This window comes from Neomonachus schauinslandi, chromosome 14 (genome assembly GCF_002201575.2).
Source record: "Neomonachus schauinslandi chromosome 14, ASM220157v2, whole genome shotgun sequence".
NCBI lineage: Eukaryota > Metazoa > Chordata > Mammalia > Carnivora > Phocidae > Neomonachus > Neomonachus schauinslandi.
The window spans coordinates 49,072,533-49,097,301 of record NC_058416.1 but is presented as its reverse complement, the minus strand read 5'-3'; the positions used below and the strand labels follow the sequence as shown (position 1 = coordinate 49,097,301).

General features: G+C 39.0%; 1 protein-coding gene across 2 annotated transcripts; it reads left to right on the top strand.

Annotated features, from left to right (window-relative positions):
• Positions 1 to 221: 221 nt before the first annotated feature.
• Positions 222 to 12,384, top strand: SNRPD1 (small nuclear ribonucleoprotein D1 polypeptide). Of its 2 annotated transcripts, none has more exons than XM_021686244.1 (4): positions 222 to 358; positions 7,098 to 7,174; positions 8,735 to 8,926; positions 12,207 to 12,384. In XM_021686244.1, the coding sequence occupies exons 1-4, from the start codon at positions 345 to 347 to the stop codon at positions 12,281 to 12,283; spliced, it is 360 nt and encodes a 119-aa protein (XP_021541919.1). In that variant the 5' UTR covers positions 222 to 344; the 3' UTR covers positions 12,284 to 12,384. The 2 variants fall into 2 exon arrangements, with proteins under 2 accessions (XP_021541919.1, XP_044777263.1); XM_044921328.1 differs by having other exon boundaries at positions 241 to 358; positions 8,858 to 8,926.
• The last annotated feature ends 12,385 nt before the right edge of the window (positions 12,385 to 24,769 follow it).

Sequence of the window (24,769 nt, the reverse complement as noted above, 5' to 3'; positions counted from 1 at the left end):
GGCTCCCGGCCGTGCCGAAGGGCCCACTAATTGGATCTAATCTCCTCAAATCCCCACTCCCCCACCTTACCGTAATTTTCCTCCTAGACCTGCGCTAAGTCATCTCAACCATCGCAAGACACACCTCCAGCCGCCAGGGGCCGTAGTGACGTTCCGCGCAGCCGGAAGGGAGTACGGCACAGCGTGGCCTCGGCGTTTCCGCTTTGCGTCCGCCGCGCTCCTCGCGCTTTTTACGTCGGAGCCCAAGGAGTAGGCGTTTCCGGCCATTCATACGCCTAGACTTTCGGACCTGGGTAGTCCGGTTTTGTTCACTATCCGACCGAAAGAGAGACGGCGCCGCTAGGATGAAGCTCGTGAGGTGAGGAGGTAACCCAGCGCGGTTAGGGCTGTGACGATTTGGGCCGCGAGCGGGAGGCCGGACTGCCCAGTTGCGGGAGGCGCGAAAGCCGCGTGCGCGCGCGGCCTGCTAACGGCCTCCCGCGCCCACTGCTCCCGCCACATCTTGGCCGCGCCGCCGCGGGCGTTGGAGCCAGGGCTTCAGACTGGATAGCGCGCGGATCCCGCATGTCTTCAGACAAGTGGACGTAAAAGCCTGTCGGTTTCTTTCCCCTAAGTGTCTTAGAGGCCTTAAAGGTGCAAGCTCTTACTTTCGGTTAGTTGAAGATGTTCATTTCATTAGGACTCGTGCTCTTAGTCTAGATTACTTTTCTGGGCCGTCTCAGCGCTCAGGACCGGCAAATATAACTGAGTGTTCTAGGTTCTCTGAGAACGTGGGAGACATAAAGAATAATTGTATGCATTGCGTTAAATTAATGAGCTTTTAAGATGTACTTAGAAACTGCAGGGGTTTATCTGGAAATAATGAAACCCATTTCCGAAATGTTTTAAATAAGGATTGGACGTACGGTTTCATTAGGGGTTTTTTTGTTGTTGTTGTTTATATTTTGATAACTCCTTAGATTTAAGATTACTCAACTCACATGTCCCTTCAAAATAGGACTTTAATTCAGGAAAAGAATCTCCCCAGGGGAGGCAGAATCAGTTTACGTGTTTGTGACTGATTACGCTGATAATCGCTATTCTGTTTTATTTGCGTTTAAACTTCATCGGTTAGTTGAGACTACTGGTTTACTGATTTGAGTGATTCATTCTAAACTACCTGCAGATAGATTAGGTTTTGGTGTTTTTCCTTGAGGGGGAGAGCCTTGAACATAGAGGAAGTTTCTGATTAAGTTAGCAGTTATACACGTAGCTAGGCTCTTGTCTGAACCAAGGTTTGTCAGTTGCGATCAATTATTGGGCACCTGTTACGCTGTGCGCTGGTAATGGATTTTCTTTTTTTAAGGTGGGGTCCCTGTCTTCTTGAAACTTTCTGTTTTGTGAAGACAGACAAGTAGATAATTTCTAGTATGGGTGAAATAACATAGGGGGCGCCTGGGTCGCTCAGTTCGTTGAGCGACTGCCTTCGGCTCGGGTCATGATCTTGGAGTGCCTGGATCGAGTCCCGCATCGGGCTCCCTGCTCAGCAGGGAGTCTGCTTCTCCCTCTGACCCTCCCCCCTCTCCTGTGCTCTCTCTCTTTCTCATTCTCTCTCTCTCTCAAATAAATAAAATCTTAAAAAAAAAATAACATATAAAACCTTCAGTGTGTATTCAGAGTTTATAGGGAAGGCATTTAAGGTTAACGTTTAGTCCATTTTTATTTGAACTGTAACTTTGGAGACAAACGCCCCAGAATTTAAAGTGTATTTTCGGAGTTTCTCCATACCTGCCCGTCTGAATCTACTTACAGTTAAGTTTTGTGTCAGACTCTTTGGAATCAGTTTGTCTCATTTAAAGATATTGCGTGTTGTGACAGTTTTCCTGAAAATTTTAAAGTCTGTACTGAATCCTATTCTGTGTCTTAGACAGTAGAAATAAAATTTCTTCTTACTGGAGAATGTATTTTGTGCCAAGAAAATGGGTATTTGTCTAACTGGTTTGCATTTACGGTTGACTTATTTTTGTACGATGGTTGGTGGCACTATCATCCTTACTGTCAAACTCTAAACAAAGGCCTGCGAGTTGTCTTTGACTTCTTTCTTGATGATCTGATAAATTGCCAGGATTTCACAATTTTAGCCATTTCAGTGCTTGTGTAGTAGTGTCTTGTTATGGCTTTAATTTGCATTTTCCTAATGACTAGTGATGTTGAACACCTTTTCACCTGCTTATTGGCCATTCATGTATCTTTGTGAAGTGTTTGGTTTTGATTGTGTTTATTATTGAATTGTAAGAATTCTTTATATATCCTGCACACTAGTCCTCTGTCAGGTATAATTTCTCCCAGTTTAACTTGCTTGTTCATTCCTTTAATAAGTTCTTTTGGTGAGCAGAAATTTATTTTGAAGTTTTAATTTACCAGCTTTTCCTTTTATGGTTATTCTCTGGGTACTGTCCAGTTTTTGCCTACCCTCAAACCATGAAGTTATTCTCCTATGTTTTCCTCTTAAAGCTTTATCATTTTAACTTTTATGTTTAGGCCTGTGGACTATCTTGAGTTAATTTTGGTAAGTGGTGTGAGTTAGGGTTCCAGGTTCATTTTTTTCTACATAGACTTCCAGTTATTCCATATTCTTAGGGAATATAAACCCCTATTACCATGGATTTCATCATTTGTTGAAAAGGCTTTCTTTTGCCGAATGGAGTGCTTTGACAGTCCCATTGGCGCCTTTGTAGAAAATTAACTAAATGTGGGTTCATTTCTGGACTCTTTTCTGTTTCATTATCTATTTGTTGGTTCCTGTCTTGATAACTGTAACTATGTACTGCTCTAGCCACCTAATTTGTCTTCCAATATGAGTATGACCCTGGCACTCCACTTTGTTGATGAAAACCCTTTAGTAGCTCTTTAACAGCTTGCGCTGTCCATGAAAGGAACCTACCTAACTCTTCTCTACTTATCCATTGGTAGTGTAGCTATAGTTTCTCTTCATGTTGGGCTGTTTCTTACTCCCAGATCTTTGCTCTTGTCTCTTTTTGCTGCATATTTCCAACTTTTCAGACTTCTTACTAGAAGTTCACTAAGCTCTGACTCCCTCCTATCCATGCTACATTATGTTCCTGGCAAAAGCCTATGCATATATCCATTGCTTTTTAAATTTAGTTACCTTTAAATATCTTCTGTGTGTCTGTCCTTTTCCGCTAGAGTTTGAGCTCCTAGTCATTCATTTTTAATCCTCATTTCCAAACAATATTTGTCAAAGACACATCCTTGGACTTGCTGAAATGTATTTTGATTCCTTCAGAAACCATTTTGCTTACTTTGGTTTTTCTTTTTACTTCCATATGGTAGATTGATTACTAAAATGTTTTATTTTTACTTCAATCCTGTCTATTTCCACAAATGATTTGAGCTTCTATAAAAGTTAAATGTTGGGGCGCCTGGGTGGCTCAGTCGGTTAAGTGTCTGACTCTGGATTTTGGCTCAGGTCATGATCTCGGTCCTGGGATCAAGCCCCACATGGGGTTGCCCGGTCTGTGGGGAGTCTGCTTGTCTCCCTCTCTTCTGTGCGCTCTCTCTCTCTCTCTCTCTGTCTCTCTGAAATAAATAAGTAAATGTTCTTTAAGAAAAGTTAGACCTTGGGACGCCTGGGTGGCTCAGTCAGTTAAGCGTCTGCCTTTGGCTTGGGTCATGATCTCAGGGTCCTGGGATCAAATTCCGCATCGGGCTCCCTGCTCAGCAGGGATCCTGCTTCTCTTTCTGCCTCTTCTGCCAGCTCTGCCGGCTGCTCCCCCTGCTTGTGCGCTCTCTCTCTCTGACATAAATAAATAAAATCTTAAAAAAAAAAAAAAAGTTACTGAGGGGAGACAATTCAAAGATTTTTTTTATTTTTAGAGATTTTATTTATTTGACACAGAGAGAGACCGCGAGAGAGGGAACACAAGCAGGGGGAGTGGGAGAGGGAGAAGGAGGCTTCCCGCTGAGCAGGGATCCTGATGTGGGGCTCGGTCCCAGGACCCCGGGATCATGACCTGAGCCGAAGGCAGACGCTTAATGACTGAACCATCCAGATGCCCCAAAAGATTTTTTTTTTAATTAAGTAAACTATATGCCCAAAGTGGGGCTCAAACTCATGACCCAGATATCAAGAGTTGCATGCTCTACTTATTGCGCCAGCCAGGTGCCCTAAAAGAAAAGATTTTATAAAAACCAAAGCTTGATAATGGAAAGAAACTGTTAGATGAAAATTCTAAGCTAATATAATTATAAGCGATTATTAAATTTAGAGCATAAAGAATTTTTGTCTGATGAAATAAAGTATTAACGGTTTATTGAGAGAGACTTTCTTTTCTTTCTTTTTTTTTTTTTTTTAAGATTTTATTTATTCATTTGAGAGAGAGAGACAGAGCACACAAGCAGGGGGAGAGGGAGAAGCAGGCTCCCCTCTGAGCCAGCCAGGAGCCCGATGTGGGGCTCAATCCCAGGACTTGGAGACCATGACCCGAGCTGAAGGCAGACGCCTAACCATTTGAGCCACCCAGGCGCCCCAAGAGAGACTTTATTTTCTTGACAACAAATATGAAAAGGAATCATTACATGGATCTTTATATAAGGACAGATTAACTTTTTAAAATTTGGGACTTAATATGTCCCAAACCAAGTGACCCCCTTTTTGATAGCTGTCTGTGCCACTAAAAAGTGATATTTTAAGATTATCTTCCCTTTTCTTTTTTAAAGGTATATCATGCTCTTTTTTTTTTTTTTAAAGATTTTATTTATTTATTTGACAGAGAGAGACACAGCGAGAGAGGGAACACAAGCAGGGGCAGAGCAGAGGGAGAAGCAGGCTTCCCGCTGAGCAGGGAGCCTGATGTGGGGCTCAATTCCAGGACCCTGGGATCATGACCTGAGCCGAAGGCAGACGCTTAACCATCTGAGCCACCCAGGTGCCCCAGATTATCTTCCCTTTTAATCGTAGAAGCATTTCAGCCAACTATTATTCAGTGTCTTTGACACCCAGGATTAGATATGAAGGTTTTGATTCTTGGAGTAGTCTAATTGGGGAGAAAAATAGGTGATTCTACATGTATAATTTAGTATGATGCTACAATAGGGTGTACAAAGTATGTATTATAAATTAGAAATAAGAACTACATTGTTGGATCATATTGTAGGATTCTTGTTCACTTTCCTGGATGTGATTGTGATATTATGATTATGTAGGAGAATATTCTCACTAGAAGATGAATGCAGTATAGATCATATGGTGAAAGTATAATTGTGTGGGGACACTTCCACATAAATGGCAACTTTTTTTAAAGATTTTATTTATTTATTTGTCAGAGACAGAGCACAAGCAGGGGAAGCAGCAGGCAGAGGGAAAAGAAGGCTCCCCGCTGAGCAAGGAGGGGAGCTCCATCCTAGGACCCTGGGATCATGACCTGAGCCAAAGGCAGACGCTTAACTGACTGAGCCAGGCATCCCTGAATGGCAACATTTTAATAATTTGTGAACCTTTCAATTTTTGTTTTTCTGAAATATTTCATAGTAATAAGTTGAGGGAGAATGAAAGACTAGATGAGGTAGGGAATGGATGGATTACTCAGTGAACGTTATTGAGGCATCTGGCTGTCTAATTCAGGGAAAAAATAAAGGCAGATATCTACCTCATGCTGCACAGAAAAGAGATGAATTCCAAGTGGATTAAAACTAAACAGAAGAGGGGCATCTGGGTGGCTTACTCAGTTGAGCATCTGACTCTTGGTTTCAGCTTAGGTCATGATCTCAGGGTCATGGGATTGAACCCTGCGCTGGATTCCACGTTCAGTGTGGAGTCTACTTGAGATTCTCTTCCTCTCTGCCCCGTCCTCTGTGCGCACACTTTCTCTCTCCTCTCTCTCTCTCAAAATAAAATCTTTTTAAAAAGAAAACTAGAAGGAATAAGACTTCTTACAGTCTTGGGGTGGGAAACATCTTCTTGAACAGATTAATCAGAAGTATTCACAAATTTAACAACCTAAAAATAAAAACCACAAACTTGAATGGCTGTGGCAAATTGGTAGAAAATTTAAAATTTTTTTGACCTAATTGAAAACGTGTGAATAGGTAGTTCACAAAAGAAATACAAATTTCTCATATTTATGAAAAGATGTTCAGTCTTACAAGTAAAAGGGAAAAACAGATTCTTTTTTTTCCCCCTGTAAAATTGATGAAGATTTAGAAGATTGGTAAAAGTGTTGCTAAGGATTTGCATAAATGGATTTGTTATAAACAGATATATGTATTTTAAAATGTCTTTAAGCTGAATGAGAATTACAGGGTATAGAAGTCAATAAAGTTATGACCCAATTTGCATAAAAACATTTTATGTATATGCTTACGAGTGCACATAAAATGGTCTAGAAGAATCTCCCCATATACATGGAGGGGGGTTAGAAAGGGAGACTTTTATTCCACATACGTATAGGAAGCATATAATTTTTTACTACCAATTATAATTTTTTCTTTCCACTTTAGTGAGATATAATGGACATACAGCTCTGTATAAGCTTAAGGTGTACAGCATAATGATTTGGCTTATGTATATTGCAAAATGATTACCACAGTAGGTTTAGTTAACATACATCATCCAGTATGGATACCAAAAAAGAGAAGGGGGAAAAAATGTTTTTTTCTTGTGATGAGAACTTTCAGGATCTACCGTACAGTAGCATTAATAACTGTAGTTATCATGTTGTATGTGACATTCCTAATACTTAATTTGCCTTATAACTGGAAGTTTGTACCTTTTGACCACTTTCATATAATTTCTTGATTTCAGTTGTGTGGACTATAATGATTTTAGGATCTGTATGCATGGATTGGAGGTTAAGCTGTATAATGGTTTAGAGAATCAGAAATGTCCAAATGACAGCTTTTGATATTATACTCCTTCATAAATATTGAGGGTATAATTCAAGGAAAGCTGAAATTGTTGTGCAGATTATTAATAGGAATTGATACAGGTAGCATCTATAGCAGATTTTGAACATCTAGAAATTTCACCCTTTGACTTAAAAAAGATTGTAAAATGTTAAAGGTGGACACTTACTACTATATTTCCACTGTTTTTACAGATTTTTGATGAAATTGAGTCACGAAACTGTAACCATCGAATTAAAGAATGGAACACAGGTCCATGGAACAATCACAGGTATGTAGATTAGGCAGCTTTGTAACACTTTTTTTTTCCACCTCTTCTACTTTTAAGGCCAGAATTCTTTTTTGGTTACTTAATGAACATTATTGTAGACATCCCATTCTTTTTGTTTGGATTATTTCATTGACCTTCTTAAGTTTTACCTTAAGTACTTGTGCTAAGACCAAACCGAATTCCCCAGGTTATCCTGCATGTGATCCCTGTTTTCCTTTTTTTAAAGCCTTTGTGCTTTTTGCCTGTGTGTGTTCCTCTGCCTAGAATATTGCATCTTTCAAAGTACATTTTACTCTTTCTTAGAATTTTGTGTTCTCTATTAGGTTGTAAAGTCCTTGAAGATAGAGGATGGGATTTTCATGTTCGATTACTTTGGGTAAAAATATATATGGGGAATGGGTTATTTGAGAGTATTTTCCTTCATTCTTTTTTTCTTTCATGTCTAACTCTTTGCTTTAATGATACCGTATGTGTAGTTTAAGGCTACTGCAATTCTTCACTTGTAGTAGGTGTTCCCCACAAAATTACAAAAGAATTGCTGAGCCAAATGAATGAAAATGCTGTTTTAGTATGTAGTCCCAGTCTCTGAAATATTTAAATTGTAAGTTTATAAATAATTTTTTAATGTATAGATCCAGCCTCTGAGTAAACCAAGACAAATATAGTGTTAAACTGATTGTATTTGAGTGTACTCGTGTTTGCAACAGCAATTGCTTTGAAAAGAAATCAGTGCAGTATAACGTTTCAATACCGTATGGTCAGTGACCATGTGACACTGAGGAAGTGTAATTGCTATTTGAGATGGATGTTGGGAAAGTTGAGAGAATTCATGTTTACTGGCCTAACTTCCTAGGAAGAGAAATTAACTAGATCTTTAGTTATCCCATTTGTTCAGATATATTGGTAAAGGCTCCAATAATTGGGTATTTCTAAGATAATGCCATATATTCATTCTAGAAAATTGTGCTTTTATTTTGCAAAATCTCACCCTAAAAACAATGGGAAAAATAGTTTGAGGCAGACCATTCAAAACCTGTGCAGTTTGGTAATTAAGGTATTAACAAAAACTGTAGCATTCCTTTAAAAATACAGTTAAAAAGACATGTTAAATTCCTAGTAACAAGGAAAATACTACAGTGCATATAGGACTTTATATTTAAAACAAGGCTTATAGCTTCACGGAATGGGGTATAAGGAAGTTATGAAGATAGTGAGAGAGAACCATGTAGTAAACATTGCTAACCCTGAAATGAGAATACCTGGGCACAGTGGGAATGAGTCGGGTGTTATTCAGGGTTCCTCCATGGCTTGCTGCATTCACAGCTGTAAGCATACTTAACCGTGCAAGATATTAATGTGCTGGGATAGTCTCTGAAGGAAGGATTTCTGGTTTATACTGACATTATTCACCCATTAACCAGTTGTACTAAATTATGTCATAGAAACTTGCACTGTAGCAGGACAGCATTCTTTTGTATTGTGGTATTTACTGTGGCTTGATAGATTAACTGGTTGCCTTCTTTATCATGCTAATAACTGCCCTCTTTTTTTTCCCTCTAGGTGTAGATGTCAGCATGAATACCCATCTGAAAGCTGTGAAAATGACTTTGAAGAATAGAGAACCGGTACAGCTGGAAACACTGAGTATTCGAGGAAATAACATTCGATATTTTATCCTCCCAGACAGCTTACCTCTGGATACACTACTTGTGGATGTTGAACCAAAGGTGAAATCTAAGAAAAGGGAAGCTGGTAAGTTTGAAGGATTATAATCATTTTTGTGAATGTATATTTATACTTTGATCTACTCAAAATATAAACATTGTGGGGCGCCTGGGTGGCTTAGTTGGTTGAGCTTCCAACTCTTGGTTTCAGCTCAGGTCCTGATCTCCACATCATCCCCTGTGCTTGGCCTAGATTCTACTTGAGATTCTTTCTACCTACCTCTCTCTCCCCCCGCCCTCATGCGCCTGCACACGCATGCTTTGTCTCTCTCTAATGAATAAATAAATAAAATCTTTTTTTAAAAAAAGAGATACAAACATTTGTGAACATTTTTTTGTTTTCTTGATTCCCTGTACTTGCCGTTGAGAGCATATAGTATTTATTAATAATTCTTGGTGTTGCTGTTAAAGACATGCCATTCTTTCTGTGCCTTTGCATGGCTAGTTCCCCACCCTCTATACACTTTGAAAGATTTGGAGATTTGACTCTATTCCTGTTATTCTGAAATTTCTTAATGAGTTGGCATTGGGTCTTTGCTTGCTCTCCCTATGTTTTCCTCCATTTTGTTGTTTTGCTTATTTGGTGGACCCCTTCAATAAGGATATTCCTGCCATTTAAAGCAAGAAATATATTTGTATGGCTTTGATAAATTTCTTCTCTTTGATACTTGTTCTATTCTTTCTTCCTGGAAGTCTTAATAATTGGGTCTTCTGAGTAATTGTCTAAGTCTTTTCTCTCTTTTTTTTTTTTTTTCTGTTTTCTGAGAAACGTCTTTGACTTTATCTTCCAGTCTAGCATAGAGTTAATCTTCAGGCCTCCTGTTCTGTGATGATTTTTCATAGAATCTTGTTCTGTATCTGAAAAATACTGGATAGGATATTAGTGTTTTTTCTTTATTTACATTATATTTTATTCTTGGCATTGTTTGTTTTCTTGGATTTCTCTTTTTATTTGCTCTGTTTGTTTGTTTTTTTAAGATTTACTCATTTGAGACACAGAGATACAGAGAGAGAGAGAGCATGAGCAGGGGGAGAGGCAGAGGGAGAGGGAGAAGCAGGCTTCCCGCTGAGCCAGGAGCCCGATGCGGGGCTCAATCCCAGGACCCTGGGATTATGACCTGAGCCAAAGGCAGATGCCCAACCATCTTAGCCACCCAGGTGCCCCATCTGTTTAAGTTTTTATTTGAATTCCAGTTAGTTAACATACAATGTTATATTAGTTTCAGGTGTACAACATAGTGATTCAACAGATCCATATGTGACCTGGTGGTCATCATGACAAGTGCACTCCTTAATCCCCATCATGTATTTCACCCATCCCTCCTCCCCCTCCTCTCTGGTAACCATCAGTTTGTTCTCTTACGTAGTTAAGAGTTTCTTTCTTGATCAAGTGGTCTCTCTCTCCCTCTCTTCTCCATATTTGCTCTCTTTATTTGATCTTTATGTTGTAGGCTTAATTTGAGTTTCTTGTATTTGGCCATCTATTACTTAACAAGAACCCTAGGAAGAGACGCTCTGGGAGGGGAGGCTGGACTCCTGAGCTGGTGAGTCTCACTTTAGGGTAGTTCCGAAGTGAGTTGGCCTCTTCACTGAGGAGACCCAAAATTTCAGGATCTAGAGTCATTTTTTGAGCTTTTCATCCCCCCCCCCCCCCCCCCCCGCAAAAAAAGATTCCTGTCACCTACTGTAGGAGATAATGCCTGGCAGTCAGCATTATAGGAGCAGAGCAGGAGAAAGGGGCTGGGTGTTTTGTAGATGGTCACTTGATAACAATGATTTTTGAGACTTTTTTGCCTTCCGCCCACGCTAAGAAATATACTTTGCTTCATGGCCCATTCATGCATATAACTGAAACAGAAATCTCAGGAAGAATTACTTAGTCTTAATACATGCAAATGCCCATATGTTTCTTATGCTCTTTTAGTTAAAAAAAATTTTAGGGGTGCCTGGGTGGCTCAGTTGGTTAAGTGTCTGCCTTTGGCTCAGGTCGTGATCGTGGAGTCTGGGATCGAGCCCCGCATCGGGCTCCCCACTCAGCAGGGAGTCTGTTTCTCCTTCTGCCTTTCACCCTGCTCCGTGTTCTCTCTCTCTCTCTCTCTCTCTCTCAAATAAATTAATAAAATCTTTTTTAAAAAAGAAAAAAAATTTAGGTTGCAACCTATAACTTGAAAAATGCTAAATTCCCCTTTCCCTTCCCCTCAGTTCTGTGCCTCTTGCTGCTATCCACTTTGCAATTATTTTCAAATCTGAAGCCTTTCTGCTTCAATGTCTTTAGGTTTATTTTACCTTTTCTCTCCTACCTACCTGTCAGGGAAATAATCATTAACTTTGCAAGGTGGGGAAGAGAGGACTGACCAGTCTTTTGCACCACATGTTTGTCAACCATTTTGTTTGTTTTCCACCCCCTGCTTCATCTCACCCTTGGCTTCTAAGGTCATAGGTCTTCTAAGAGTTACTCGTTCTTTATTAAACATTTACAGTTGTTAGTCTACTTTCTGGCCACTGTGTTCCCTCTCTCCTCTTTCTTTTTCTTTATGGGTATTTACCATTTTTACTCCTTTTCTGTCATGAGTAGTATTTCAGAAGGAATTGGAGATAAATGTGGTTAAGCTGCCTTGTTCTAACAAAAGTCCTAGACTTACTCTGTTTCTTTGAATGACAAGTTTGGCAACAGTGGGTACAAGTTTAGAATGTGACCGACTTGAACTTCATGTCAGGATTTTTTTAATATTCATAGGTCTCTGAAGACTGAAAATAAGTTCATTTGAGAAGTGAGTTTTCTGTCAGTGTAATATTCAAGTAGACTTAGGAGACCAGCTGACACAGGGATATTGCTATAATGATTAAAATACTTTGTTATGATTGGATCAAATGACTTAAGATTTTAAAGAGTCTTAAGGTTGCTTGAGGTAATGTATTTTAAACTTTCTTAGCTTTGAATTAACTTGCTTGGATCCTGTTGAGTAACAAAAAAAATCTAGCACATGATGTTCATGTTCTGTTCCGTTGATATGATATCTCTTTCATCTTGTGTAAGGTTCAGATCATTTGGATTTTATTTTGTGTTGAATTTGAGACATGATAGATACTTTAAAACTTGATGAGTCAAATGGAATAAATATTAAATTATCTTTGTAAGCCAGCAGTTTTTGGTTCTGCATGATAATGTGTTGAGAGGGATGCCTGTGAGGTCACATTTGAGAAAAACTGGGTTAAAGTTTTCTTTCCTGTAGATGCTGTTTGTGGTGGCCCAGGTGACAATCAGTGCAGAAGAGAATTAACCTTGCTTTGTTTTTCTCTTTTTTTAGTTGCAGGAAGAGGCCGAGGCCGAGGAAGAGGAAGAGGACGTGGTCGGGGTAGAGGAAGAGGGGGTCCTAGGCGATAATGTCTCTCAAGATTACTATTTCAAAGTGATACATGATTGGGATATTTTTTGTACAGGTTTTGTTTGTTTATGTCAGTTTTTAATAAACATAAATGTAGGACGGAGTTGTCTGTTGACTGTCAAATTTTAATAGTTCATATATATTCATGATATTTGCATAGTAAGAGCTAAGTATTACTACTAGGCAAACACAGAATAATTTCATTCTTAGATCAGGCTTTTAATGTTTGAACTAAAATTTTTTTATGAATGTATGTAGAATATATACCTAATTACTTCACATGCACTGAATATGCATTTTCCTGTTTTACTTGGATTCTGTTTTGTGGAACCTACCTATGAGTAAAATAAGTTCTTTTTGGTACTTCAGGAACTAACGTCCTGTGGATTGGGGTCTAAAATTGATTCCCTTTTCCTGAGTTTTACTTTATGGAGACTTGGGTATTTAGTAAAGGTGATAGTCCTCTTCAAATTCAGGAGTCTTAGACTTTGTTGTACTCATTAATGGATTTTTTTTTAAGGTTCTCAATAGAATATAATTTTACATTCTCTTGAGTTGAAACTGCAGATAACATTCACTAGATTATCAGTTGTGAGCAGTGTCAAAGTCTGTTAATGTGAAATGTACCTGTCAGTGGCTCCTTTATCAAGTACTTTTACAAGAATTCCTTTAAGAACAAAAAGAAAAAAACCTTCTTTGACCGCAAAATTGGATTCTTTCCCAGTTGTTAATAAGGATTTTTTTTTTTTTTAATTGAAATTGGTTGAGTTTAGAGAAGAATACCTCTCAGTATATGCAGTTCCTTGCAGAGCTTACACCATGAGGATTGGGGGGAACTAAATCTGTATTTACATTTAATCCTGTACCTGGGGTTTTTTGTTTTTTAAATGTGAAGGAAATTTTCTGCAAAGATTATCTTAAAAGGTTTAGGCTCCATAAGAGGGTTACATAAATTGAGAGATAGCAGGTGCATTTGTGTGTTCTCATTATTTTTCATCCTCAGATTTGTGGTGCTCCTATTATTTGAACCCACATAGAAGGAAAGGGAACCCAATGATGCCACATGGTGGAGAGCAAACTTTTAAGGAGGCAGGCAGAACAGACTTTGCACACATGAATAAACATGAGTTGACGCCTGCCCTCGTGGAGCTTATAGGCTAAAAGGGAAGCAGAGTTAAATAATCATTAATAGGTAATTGCAAATTGTGAATGCTGTAGTGATAAAGGGTACTTCACGATATCTTGTCTGCTTTAAAAAGTTTGTATTGGGTGGGGCGCCTGGATGGCTCAGTTGGTTAAGCGACTGCCTTCGGCTCAGGTCATGATCCTGGAGTCCCTGGATCGAGTCCTGCATCGGGCTCCCTGCTCAGTGGGGAGTCTGCTTCTCCCTCTGACCCTCCCAATTCTACCCCCTCTCATGCTCTCTCTCAGTCTCTCTCTCTCAAATAAATAAAATCTTAAAAAAAAATAAATAAGGTATACTTTTGAAAAGAAATTTTCCAATATTTGCTATTTTCTATGTAGGAACATGGTAGTGTTCCCATTTTTCTGAAGTTTTTCAGTAAAGGTTTAGTTTTGCTTATGTATTTCTTGTATTTTGGATAAGGTTAGTATATAATATTAGTGACTGATTTTACAAAAATAACAGCAATGTCAAGTGCAGTTGATTCTTGTTACAGTAGTTCTGTTGTAGAAGTCACTGAGAACCCTGAATTAGTGAATACTGAACCATTGCTCCAAAGGAAAATAAAGGGGTAGGTTTCTATGGGCCTCTGGTCACGACAGTTTCATCAATGGATCAATACATAACCTTGTTTTTTATGTGTATCTATTTAAAGACACTAATATATATTGGGTTTTTTTTACATTGAATTCACGACCAACAGCACTGTAATTCATGTCTGAGCAAAACTTTTTTTTTACTTAAGCCTTTATTTATTTGACAAAGATGGGGAGAGAGTACCAACGGGGAGCGCCAGCAGAGGCAGAGGGAGAAGCAGGCTCTCCGCTGAATAGAGAGCCCGATGCAGGGCTCAAACCCAATACTCTGGGATCATGACCTGAGCCGAAGGCAGACGCCCAACAGACTGAACCACTCAGGCCCCTGACCAAAACTCTTCTTAACACATTTCCTCTGAAAGGCACATTACATTTTTTTTTCCCCAGTAAGTTCTATGCCCAATGTGGGGCATGAACTCAGGACCCCGAGATCTAGAGTTGCATGCTCTACCAACCAAGCCAGGCAGGTGCCCCACATCACAGCCTTGTGCATAGGAACATGAGACAGCACTATACTTAAAGGCCATTTTAAACAACAAAAGCACAAAATACAAAAAGTGGACTAGATCATGAAAAGGACGTTTGTTTACAGTAAGAGTTGAAACAAGGCAGAGTGTCGCTTTGTTTAAAGTCACCTGGGAATATGAGTGTATAAGGTGACATGTTTTGCTGCTCTATGCATGTCCACGCATGACTACGAAAGGACCATAAGTATTAATTTTGGAGTTACAAGTAAACTTCAGCAAGTAAGTGGCTTCCCAAATACAGAATCCATGAATAATGAGGATTGACCATATTTAACATTATGTTAAGATTATAACAAAGTATTTTATGTATTGTTAAAGTATATTCTAATATTTCTGATACTGAAATGCTTCTTAAATGGTATAAATTTAGGTTTGATATCAAATCTGCAAGTTTCTTTGTTAGTGTGTAGAGTAACAAGTGCAACTAAAAGTTGGTATTTTAGAGTCAATGAACTAAAGAAATTACAAGTGTGATTTATAAGACTTAAGTAGAACCCATGAGTTACTACAACCACTTTGTCTTTAAAGATTTTCCGTGTTTTCAAGAACTTTTTCCTCTTTAAGCACTTGTGGAACAGTGGCAAAAATCAGTTGTGGCTTTTTAAAAAATTCCCGAGTCTCAAAACCAAGACCGGTACCACTATTAGGGTGGGAAAACCGGTGTAAAGATGTGAATTCCCCTCATTAATAGGTTTAATGCAATTATCCTCGTGAATTTTTTTTTTAAGACTTTATTTATTTGACAGAGACACAGAGAGGGAACACAAGCAGGGGGGAGAGGGAGAGGGAGAAGCAGGCTCCCCGCTGAGCAGGGAGCCCGATGCGGGGCTCGATCCCAAGACCTGAGCCAAAGGCAGACGCTTAACGACTGAGCCACCCAGGTGCCCCTGGTGAGTTTTTTTTTTAAGATTTTATTTTTAAGTAATCTCTACACCCAATATAGGGCTCGAGCTCACAACCCTGAGATCAGGAGTCGCATGTTCTACAGACTGAGCCAGCCAGATTGACCCTATCCTGGTGATTTTTTTTTTTTGAGCACATAGGTGCACAAGCAAGAAGAGGGACAGAGGGAGAGACAGAATCTTAAGCAGGCTCCACACCCAGTGCAGAGCCTGATGGGGGGCTTGGATCCCACGATCTTGAGATCACCATCGGAGCTGAAATCAAGTGTTGGACACTTAACAAACCCACTGAGTCACACAGGTGCCCCCGTGGTGATTTTTTAAATAACTTCTCTGTTGATAGTATGTTAAATGCTAATTCTGTGCCAGGTTTTTCTGATTATTTTGTAGATGTAATGCAATTGCCACGAAGGGATTTTTTAGTGGACAGCACTACTCTTGTCATTTGCCAAATACAGGAGTGCTAAGCCCTTTACATGTTATTTCTCTTAACCCTCAGGACAACTGTGTGTAGCAGATGGTGTTTGCTGTTTTGAGAAGGTTAGGTCCCACAGTTTTGAAGTGAAATTTTAAAGTCCCATGGTTTTTAAGCAGCTGGAATTTAGATGCAAGTCTGTCCAAGAATCCTTTGTTCTTGACTGGTATATTGATTCTGATATTCATTCTGAAGAATGAAGAGGCTGTAGGAGATACATCATTTTTCTACAGAAAAGAAAAGTGGGAGAACTTAGCCTTATGAGATACCAAACATTGTAAAATATTAAATAAGAGGAAATTATCTTGATACTCATGCAATTTTCAGCAAGTAATTTTGTAATAGTGCTCATGGCTAGGAAGGTAGAAGAGTGTGTGGAGTAGGCTAATGGGAAGGAAAGTGAAAACTTTTAAGTAGTTCAACCTATCTCAAAAGCCTTAAGATTTTTTTCTGACTTTGATCCAGGATTCCATTTGAGAGTTCCAAGAAAAAAAAAGTTGACAGATGTTTAGTCATAAAGATTTTCATCATGTTAATTTCTTAATTGAAAAGGAAGCCCTGTATGTCCATAATTAGAGGAATGGTTAAGTAAATTACTTGAAGAATAGACTAGGAGTTACCAAACAATCTGTAAAGGGCCAGATAGTAAATATTTTAGGCCTTGAGGGCCATATGGTCTCTGTCTCAACTATACAACTCTTTTTTTTTTTTTTTAAGATTTTTTTAAATTTATTTGACAGAGAGACAGTGAGAGAGGGAACACAAGCAGGGGGAGTGGGAGAGGGAGAAGCAGACTCCCTGCCGAGCGGAGAGCCCGACGTGGGGCTCGATCCCAGGACCCTGGGATCATGACCTGAGCCGAAGGCAGATGCTCAACGACTGAGCCACCCAGGCACCCCTCAACTATACAACTCTGCTCAAAGCAGCTGTAGGCAATAGGTGAATGAATGGGCATGGTTCTAGCAAAACTTCATTTACAAAAAATGGTCAGAGGTCTGGATTTGGCTTGCAGGCTGTAGTTTGCCAACCACTGAGATACACTATACTGCCATCGTAAAAGTGTTTCTGCAGTCCACTGACTGGGAAAAGGTACTTGTAAAGCATATGACCAATAAAGGATTAATAGCTATAAAATATCCCCTTGAATTAGTAAGGGAGACTGTCCAATAGAAAAGTAACTTGAAAAATACAGCCAATTCACATAGAGGAAAGTCCAATAAAACATGGGGAGAAAAATGCCTAATATCTCTAGCATCAGGGAATGCAAAATTTAAAATTTGCTGCCCATTTACCCAAGGGGATATATTTAAGAATGTGGTAGTGTTCTTTGTAATAGTCAATTGCTAACTAAATGTCCAACAGGAAAAGTTGTTAAATTGCTATATAGTAAAATACATCATTAAAAATGAGCTAGAGCTGCATATATCAACATGGATGAGTCTCATGATATTAAGCAAATAATTCAAGTAGCAAAATACATATAGCTTGATGTCACTATATAAACAAGAGGCATATAAACCTTTAAGGATGCTGACAAGTGGTTAAGTTTTAGAAATGTGCACAAGAATGATTGATAAATTCAGGAGAGGAGTCATCTCAAATGGAAGGAAGGGAGTGTGGTAGAAGGGGACACAAGAGTTTTACCCACATTTGCTGGCTAATGCTCTGGGTTTTTTGTTTTTGTTGTTGGTTTTGGGGGATTTTTTGTTTTGTTTGGGGGCTTTTTTGTTGTTTTGGGGGGGTTTCTTGGTAATGCTTTGTTAAGTTGCGTGATGGGTGTTCTTAAGTTGAACTATATGAAATTGCTGATAACTTAATTGTCTTGACACATAAAAACATCACTTTCATATGGTTCAGCTTACTATTTCTATGCATTTTTTAAAATGATTTTATTTATTTGAGAGAGAGAGAGAGCATGAGCAGGGGCAGAGACAGAGGGAGAAGGAGACTCCCCACTGAACAGGGAGCCCAATGTGGGGCTCAATCCCAGGATCCTGGGATCATGACCTGAGGCCAAAGGCAGAAAATTAACCGACTGAGCCACCAGGTGCCCCTATTTCTATACATTTTTAAAAATGAAATACGATTTTCAAAGCTGTGCTTGAAAATTGGCTAAAGGAGAATAAATATTAATATAAGTACTATCACTTCAGCTACATTATCTCTGAAAATGACATTGGTGAGTGTAGTCACAAGAGGTGAGTATTTGCCATATGTGTTTGGTTCGTAAAACTTAAAGCTTGCTAGGAAAGTTTCAGAGACTCATACCCTGTGGGCCTGTGGTGTGCTGGTAAATGTTAAACAACTTGTAGCATTTGCTGATTCCTCTACCATGGATTTCAAACTACTAACATGCTGTCAACTAGTTCACAACATTTCTGAAATTTTGACATTAGGCTCTTTTACATTAGTATTACACACCCTGACCATCTCGCCATCTCCCCCAGAAGATAAGTTCTTTTTTTTCTTGCTTGAAGATTAACAGCTCGTTGTTCGGTAAAGTTGGCCTCTTGGTGTGGTCCTGACAGAATGAAGCTGCAGAATTGGAGGTAGTTTTGGTGTGGTTAGTTTATGCAGGTCCGGGGAGTTCGATGGGTGGGTATGGAAACAAAACACTCTGTTCTGAGGGGTTCAGTAGGTCTTCATTTGTAAGCTTTCTGGCCAGCTCTCATTTCCTCACTTCCTGAACCAAATTTCCTCAAGATCATTTGTTCAGAGGCAACCTGCGGTCCCATCCTCTTAATGCCTCTACCTCCCAAGTTTTACCCACTCTGCTACCTCCAGCTGCCTGCTTTACAACAAAGAAGCAAAAGCGGATACCCTTCGCTTCAGTTAAGTTGAAAGTGTAACAAGGTCTATATTGACATATGTATCTCTTGAAGTACAGAATGACAACAAAATTTTGGCATTATTTGGAAATTGTGTTTGAATAGAATTATTTTTTGTTAAATGTTAGGAGGCACATTCCTGAGGAATGTGGGGAAATGCCATTTGAGAATTGGCACTGGGGATCCATGGGTGAATGACAGTAAACACCCATAGAATGTAGACCTTTAAGTACTACTTCTCTCTGGGGATAACTTGATGCAATTGATAACTGAATTATATGACATGCTATAGAGAATTATATTTATGTCAGTGGTGGAAAATACTTTGTAGTTCAAGTTAATATACCTAAATAGCTGATTCTGAGTAATTTTATTATAATTTTTTTCCTTTAGATTTTAAGACATTTTTTCTGAAATTTAATTTTTAATTCTTTGAATATGCCTGAATTGTTACTGACATTTGGGTTTTCTTTTAATAAACAGCTTTATTGAGATGTAATTCACATATCATATAATTTACTTATTTAAAGCATGCAATTCAAAGGCTTTTAGTATATTTACAGGATTGTGCATCAATCACCACATTTCATTACCCCCCAAAAGAAGTCCCATGCCCTTAGCTATCAACCTCCATATCTCCCCTTATCTGCCTCTAACCCCTGGCAACTACCAATCTACTTTTTGTCAGTCTAAATTTGCCTATCCTGGACATTTTATATAAATGGAAACAATATGTGGTCCTTTAGGACTGACTTCTTTGATTTAGCATTATGTTTTCAAGGTTCATCCAAGTTGTAGCATACTTCATTTATTTTTTTCCCCACCCCAGTACTTCATTTACTGCTGAATAAAATAAAATACCCCATGGTATGAATATGCCACATTTTCTTTATTAGTTCATCAGCTGACAAACATTTTGGTTATTTCTGCTTTGGGCTATTATGAGTAATACTGCTATGAACATTCATGTACAAGTTTCTATGGACATGTTTTCAACTTTCCTGTGGATACACCTAAGAATAGAACTATTGGATCGTATGGTAACTATGTTTAACATTTTGAGAAACTGCTGGACTGTTTTCCAAAATGGCTGTAACATTTGACTTCCCATCAACAATGTATAAAATGTATAAAGTTTCCAATTTCCACAGTATCACCAACACTTAATATCTTTGGATAATATTTTTATCCTGTGTTGCCATAACAATAGGAAACACAATATTCATATTGTGCCAAATTAAAGAGACTAAACACTGTACCTGCTGGCTTTGAATGGCAATTTTTCTCTCCAAGCACATTGCTACATTTTAGAACATGACAATCATATTAAAATCACTGTAAGACGGCATTTCCACCTGCATAAAATGAGGCTCAGGAAAATTAAACATCAATTAGCTTTTTACCTACATCTACCCCAGGAATACTCCAGTAAGGAACAACCATACTCGGTAGACCTGTCCCTGGGAGAGGACGTGAGAAGACATCCAATAGCTTGATGACTGAAGTAGGATTTCAACAAGCTATATGCTTGCAGAAACAAAACCTCCTTGTCAGCTCTTGTTCCAAATCACTGCCATAATCTCATAATTGTCTACTGGCTATTTACTATGTTTACTATGAACAGTCTTCATAGTGACAGAGCTGGCCATTTGAGAGAGAGAGCCGTCCCTGAGCCTTCCACTCTGGGGCACTTCTCAGGTTAATTTGATTCATCTGAAAAAAAATGAGCCTTTCTCTCCACAACAAGGAAATATTTTCATTCTAGAAGCCAAAATAAACTATAGGAAGGCTACTGACAAGGGTTTCCAAGCCTAGAGCTTCAGTTTTCTGTTTGTCTCCATCCATGGGCAGTTAATGGTCAATCAGCAGCTACTTTTTTTTTTTTTTTCCAAGTAAGAGCCCTCCAAGTCAGGGAGGACATTTTGAAATTTCAGTGAAGATATGGGTGTTTCCAATTAAACAAGAGTCACTTCCACATCTGCTTGTCAGAGTGATCTATAGCTCTGCATAATCTGAATCTGGGCTCTACTCTGTGGTTTTAAGATGTGAGCCACGGCCTAGAAGTTTTTTGTTTTGTTTTGTTTTGTTTTTAGTATTTCCCCATAACTGTGCACAATTAAAGCATTTGATAATTGTTTTTGTTTCTTCTTGCTGGAAATAATGTACATCATCTGAGGGATTTTGGCTAAAATGAATCTTAATGTGCTCATAGATAAAGGCAATCAATAAACTTTTTTTTTGAAAACCTTATTAAGGTTCTCCAAAGAAACAGAACCAATAAGACATACTTACATATAAAAAGAGATTTAGGGCGCCTGGGTGGCTCAGTTGGTTAAGCGACTGCCTTCGGCTCAGGTCCTGATCCTGGAGTCCCGGGATCGAGTCCCGCATCGGGCTCCCTGCTCGGCAGGGAGCCTGCTTCTGCCTCTGACCCTCCCCCCTCTCATGTGCTCTCTCTCTCTCTCATTCTCTCTGTCTCAAATAAATAAAATCTTTAAAAAAAATAAAAAAAATAAAAAGAGATTTATTATAATGAATTGGCTCACACAATTATGGAACCTGAGAAGTCCTATGATCAGCCCCCTGCAAGCTAGAGACCTAAGAAAGCCGGCGGTGTAGTTATAATCTGAGTCCAAAGAGCTGAGAACCACCGGTGTGAGCCCAAGTCCAAAGGCCTGAGGACTGGCAGAGTGATGGTGTGAGTTCCAGTCTGAGGGCAGAAGACCTATGTCCAGCCCAATCAATCAGAAAGCAAATTCTAGCTTCCTTTACCCTCTATTTAGGCCCTCAATGGTTTGGATGATGTCTACCCAAGTTGGGCAGAGCAATCTCCTCTACTCAGTTGCTAATCTCATCCAAAAACACCTTTATAGATACACCTAGAAATAATATTCAACCAAATATCTAGGCACCCTGTGACCCAGTCAAGCTGACACGTAAAATTAACCATCACAGAGACCAATTCTTTACATCTTCTATCTTGATCATCTCTTCTCACTTGCATATCTACTTCTTACCACTAGTCACCTTCACCTCTGATCTAGTTTCTCCCACCCACTACACTGCAATCTTCCCTTTCAGAGTGTATCTTCTATGTATATTTACACTTTTTGTGTGTGTAACATTGGCAATCTCTGTGTGTTTAGATGTTTTGTTGGCAACCAACTTAGAAAAAGCAGACATTCTGCTAAGAACATACTGTACTTCAATGAAAAGCATGTTTATTTAGGCCAAGGTCTTTCTGGATCATTTATTTTGGATTTATTGTGGATTATATTTCAGTAAGAAATAATGAGCTTGAATTTCCTAATCATACTTTTATAATAGGTTCCTAATCTTTACTAAATATTCTCATAAAATGACAACCTTCAGGGAACATCCATGAAAACTGTAACCTAAAAATTATCTTTCATATCGGGGCAACGTGTCTTTCTCTTTCCACATTCCTGCGTGATCCCATGAAATAGCCCATAAAATATTGAGGGTCAAAGAGGTGTGGTCATTTTGTGTACCTCACTTTCCAAGGAATCCTGTGTTGTACTGACATTCCCCATGGGTATCTGCTAAAAGGCAGGCATGGAGGTTCTCCACACTGTGTGGCTTTCTGTTTTGTGTTTGATCCACAAATTGGGTAAATGTGCTCTGTGCATTCAGTTATTCCCAAAAACCTGTCCTAAAGTGTGCGTTGAGGGAAGAAAGGCATTCCAGGTTATCTTCCGATCCAAATTATGTTCTTCGATCTAGTTTACCACTAATAAAACAGATAATCTAACTCCACCTGTTTTAGTCAATTTGAGTCAAAACCCAGAGATGGTTAATTGGCACTCTTGAAACCCCAAAACATCGAATTATAGATAGAGATATGATTCTAATAAATAAATTTGGCCACAAATTCCTGATACATATTTGTGACATGCATGCATACATACATCTATCTGTCTATATGGGTTCCTGCTTTATTTAAAGATGGATTGAAGTTAACTATGAGCCAGAACATTGAGAATACAGAACTTTGGAGACAGGTTAAGTGGGTTCTGTAGCATACACTGTTAGTCACCCACCCAATATCCATTCTCTGCTCTTACCAACAGAACCCAATTTTGTTGGAAATAGAAATATGTTTAGCGTAAAAGCTTTATTTACCTGCCCATCTTGTTCTTGGCCTTCTTCCCTGAGTCACAGATGAGAGGACTGAAATGTAGCAGCTATCTTTTATCAGTGAGGAAAAGTCGAAGAAACCTAGGCCCTGACATTCTTGATGTGTTGAGCCAATGTTAGCAACTTACAACCCAGAGATCAAGAGTCACATGTTCTGACTGAGCCAGCCAGGTACCCTAATGGGTTCTATTAAGAAAGAGCACTTAACCTCTGTGTATTATTCCTGCCCATCTTGTTTGTTTCACTACCTTTGTAGGGACAAGATGAATCATTAAGACAATGATTCTTTCTATGTACTATTTTTTTAAAGATTTTTATTTATTTATTTATTTGAGAGAGAGAGAGCGAGCGAGCGAGAGAGAGAGCATGCATAAGCAGGGGGAAGGGGCAGAGGAAGAGGGAGAAGCAGACTCCCCACTGAGCAGGGGGCCCAGGACACAGGGATTGAGCCCTGAGACAAAGGCAGATGCTCCACCGACTGAGCCACCCAGGCGCCCCTTCATTCTATGTACTATTAAAGGTTTAACTCGAGTTTGGCAAGACTTCATATATGTGTCAAAGAGCACATGAGCTTATAGCAGAACAAGGCGGTTGTCACAATGCATCCCCCATGCTTTAAGGAGTGAGGCACCTTGTAAAAACCAGGGATGTGCTTGATATCTGCTTGTTTAATAGTTTTCAGTGTATTGCTGCACTGATTGTTCTCAAGAGGATTTCAAAGTGGTTTGGTAGATGATAACTAATTATATTTGCCCTAGAATAGGTATCCACTAGTGAAATTATGTGGCACTTTCATGATGGCTATACCTTTCAAACATAAGCAAAATAAAATGGTACACTGAACCCCCTTCAACGGTTATCAACTTCTGGACAAATTTGTTTCATCAGTGCTGTCACCCATCTCCCCACCCTTGCCCCCACCATAACCCAAAATTATTTTGAAGCAAATCGAAGGTATTTCATCTACAAATGTTTCAGTATATATTTCTGAAAGATGAGGGCTATTTTAAAAATAAACCACAGTATCATTCTCATGTAAAACAAACCCTCAAATATCCGGGCAGTGTTCAATTTCTCCAAGTTGCCTCATAAATGATATGTTTGCAGTGGGTAATGTTTTCTTACTTCATTTTGTTCTCCCTCTGCCTGCTGTTTAAAATTTGCCCTGGTTATGTTTTATGACTGGTATCAACCACATCCACCTTTCAATTTAGGTTGCTAATTTTTTCTTAATTTTATTTTTAGTAGTAGAATAAGAGGAAGGACAAACGGGAACTAATGAGAAACTACAACAAATGAATTTCTGCCTCCAGAGAGATTCACTAAATCTTGTGCTCAGGGTTCTACAAAGGTATGCATCCTCCCCTGTTACTCCGAGGAACTGGAATTTCATTTACATTGCCCTCCTTCTTTGTACCAAAGAAGCTGCAGAAACTCACCCAGAGGTCACTGAGACATGAGGTCGAGGTTGAAACATTCCCTCTCCAAAACTCAAGTTGGATGAATAATTAACTTATATGAGTTGGAAGAATACAATTGTTAGAGAGGGAAAAATTATTTAAATGGATTTGCTTTCTTCCTCTTTTCTGTAACTTAGTTTACACATTCCTTCTGGAACCCCTTTGCTTCCATCTGTACCGCTCAGAAAATATTACCTTTCCTTTAAGGTATCATTTAGTATTACCTTCTCTGTGAAGCCCCTTTTAATCCTTGCTCCCATCATAATAATATTTTCTCTCTTTTATATTTCCAGAGCACTTTGTATATCTGCTATAATATTTATCAAAACCTACCTTGAGGGGCGCCTGGGTGGCTC

Excerpts from the sequence above, each read along its gene's own strand:
- SNRPD1 (XM_021686244.1), top strand. Across the intron at positions 7,175-8,734 it reads GGTCCATGGAACAATCACAG|GTGTAGATGTCAGCATGAAT; the intron begins GTATGTAGATTA and ends TTTTCCCTCTAG. Across the intron at positions 8,927-12,206 it reads ATCTAAGAAAAGGGAAGCTG|TTGCAGGAAGAGGCCGAGGC; the intron begins GTAAGTTTGAAG and ends CTCTTTTTTTAG.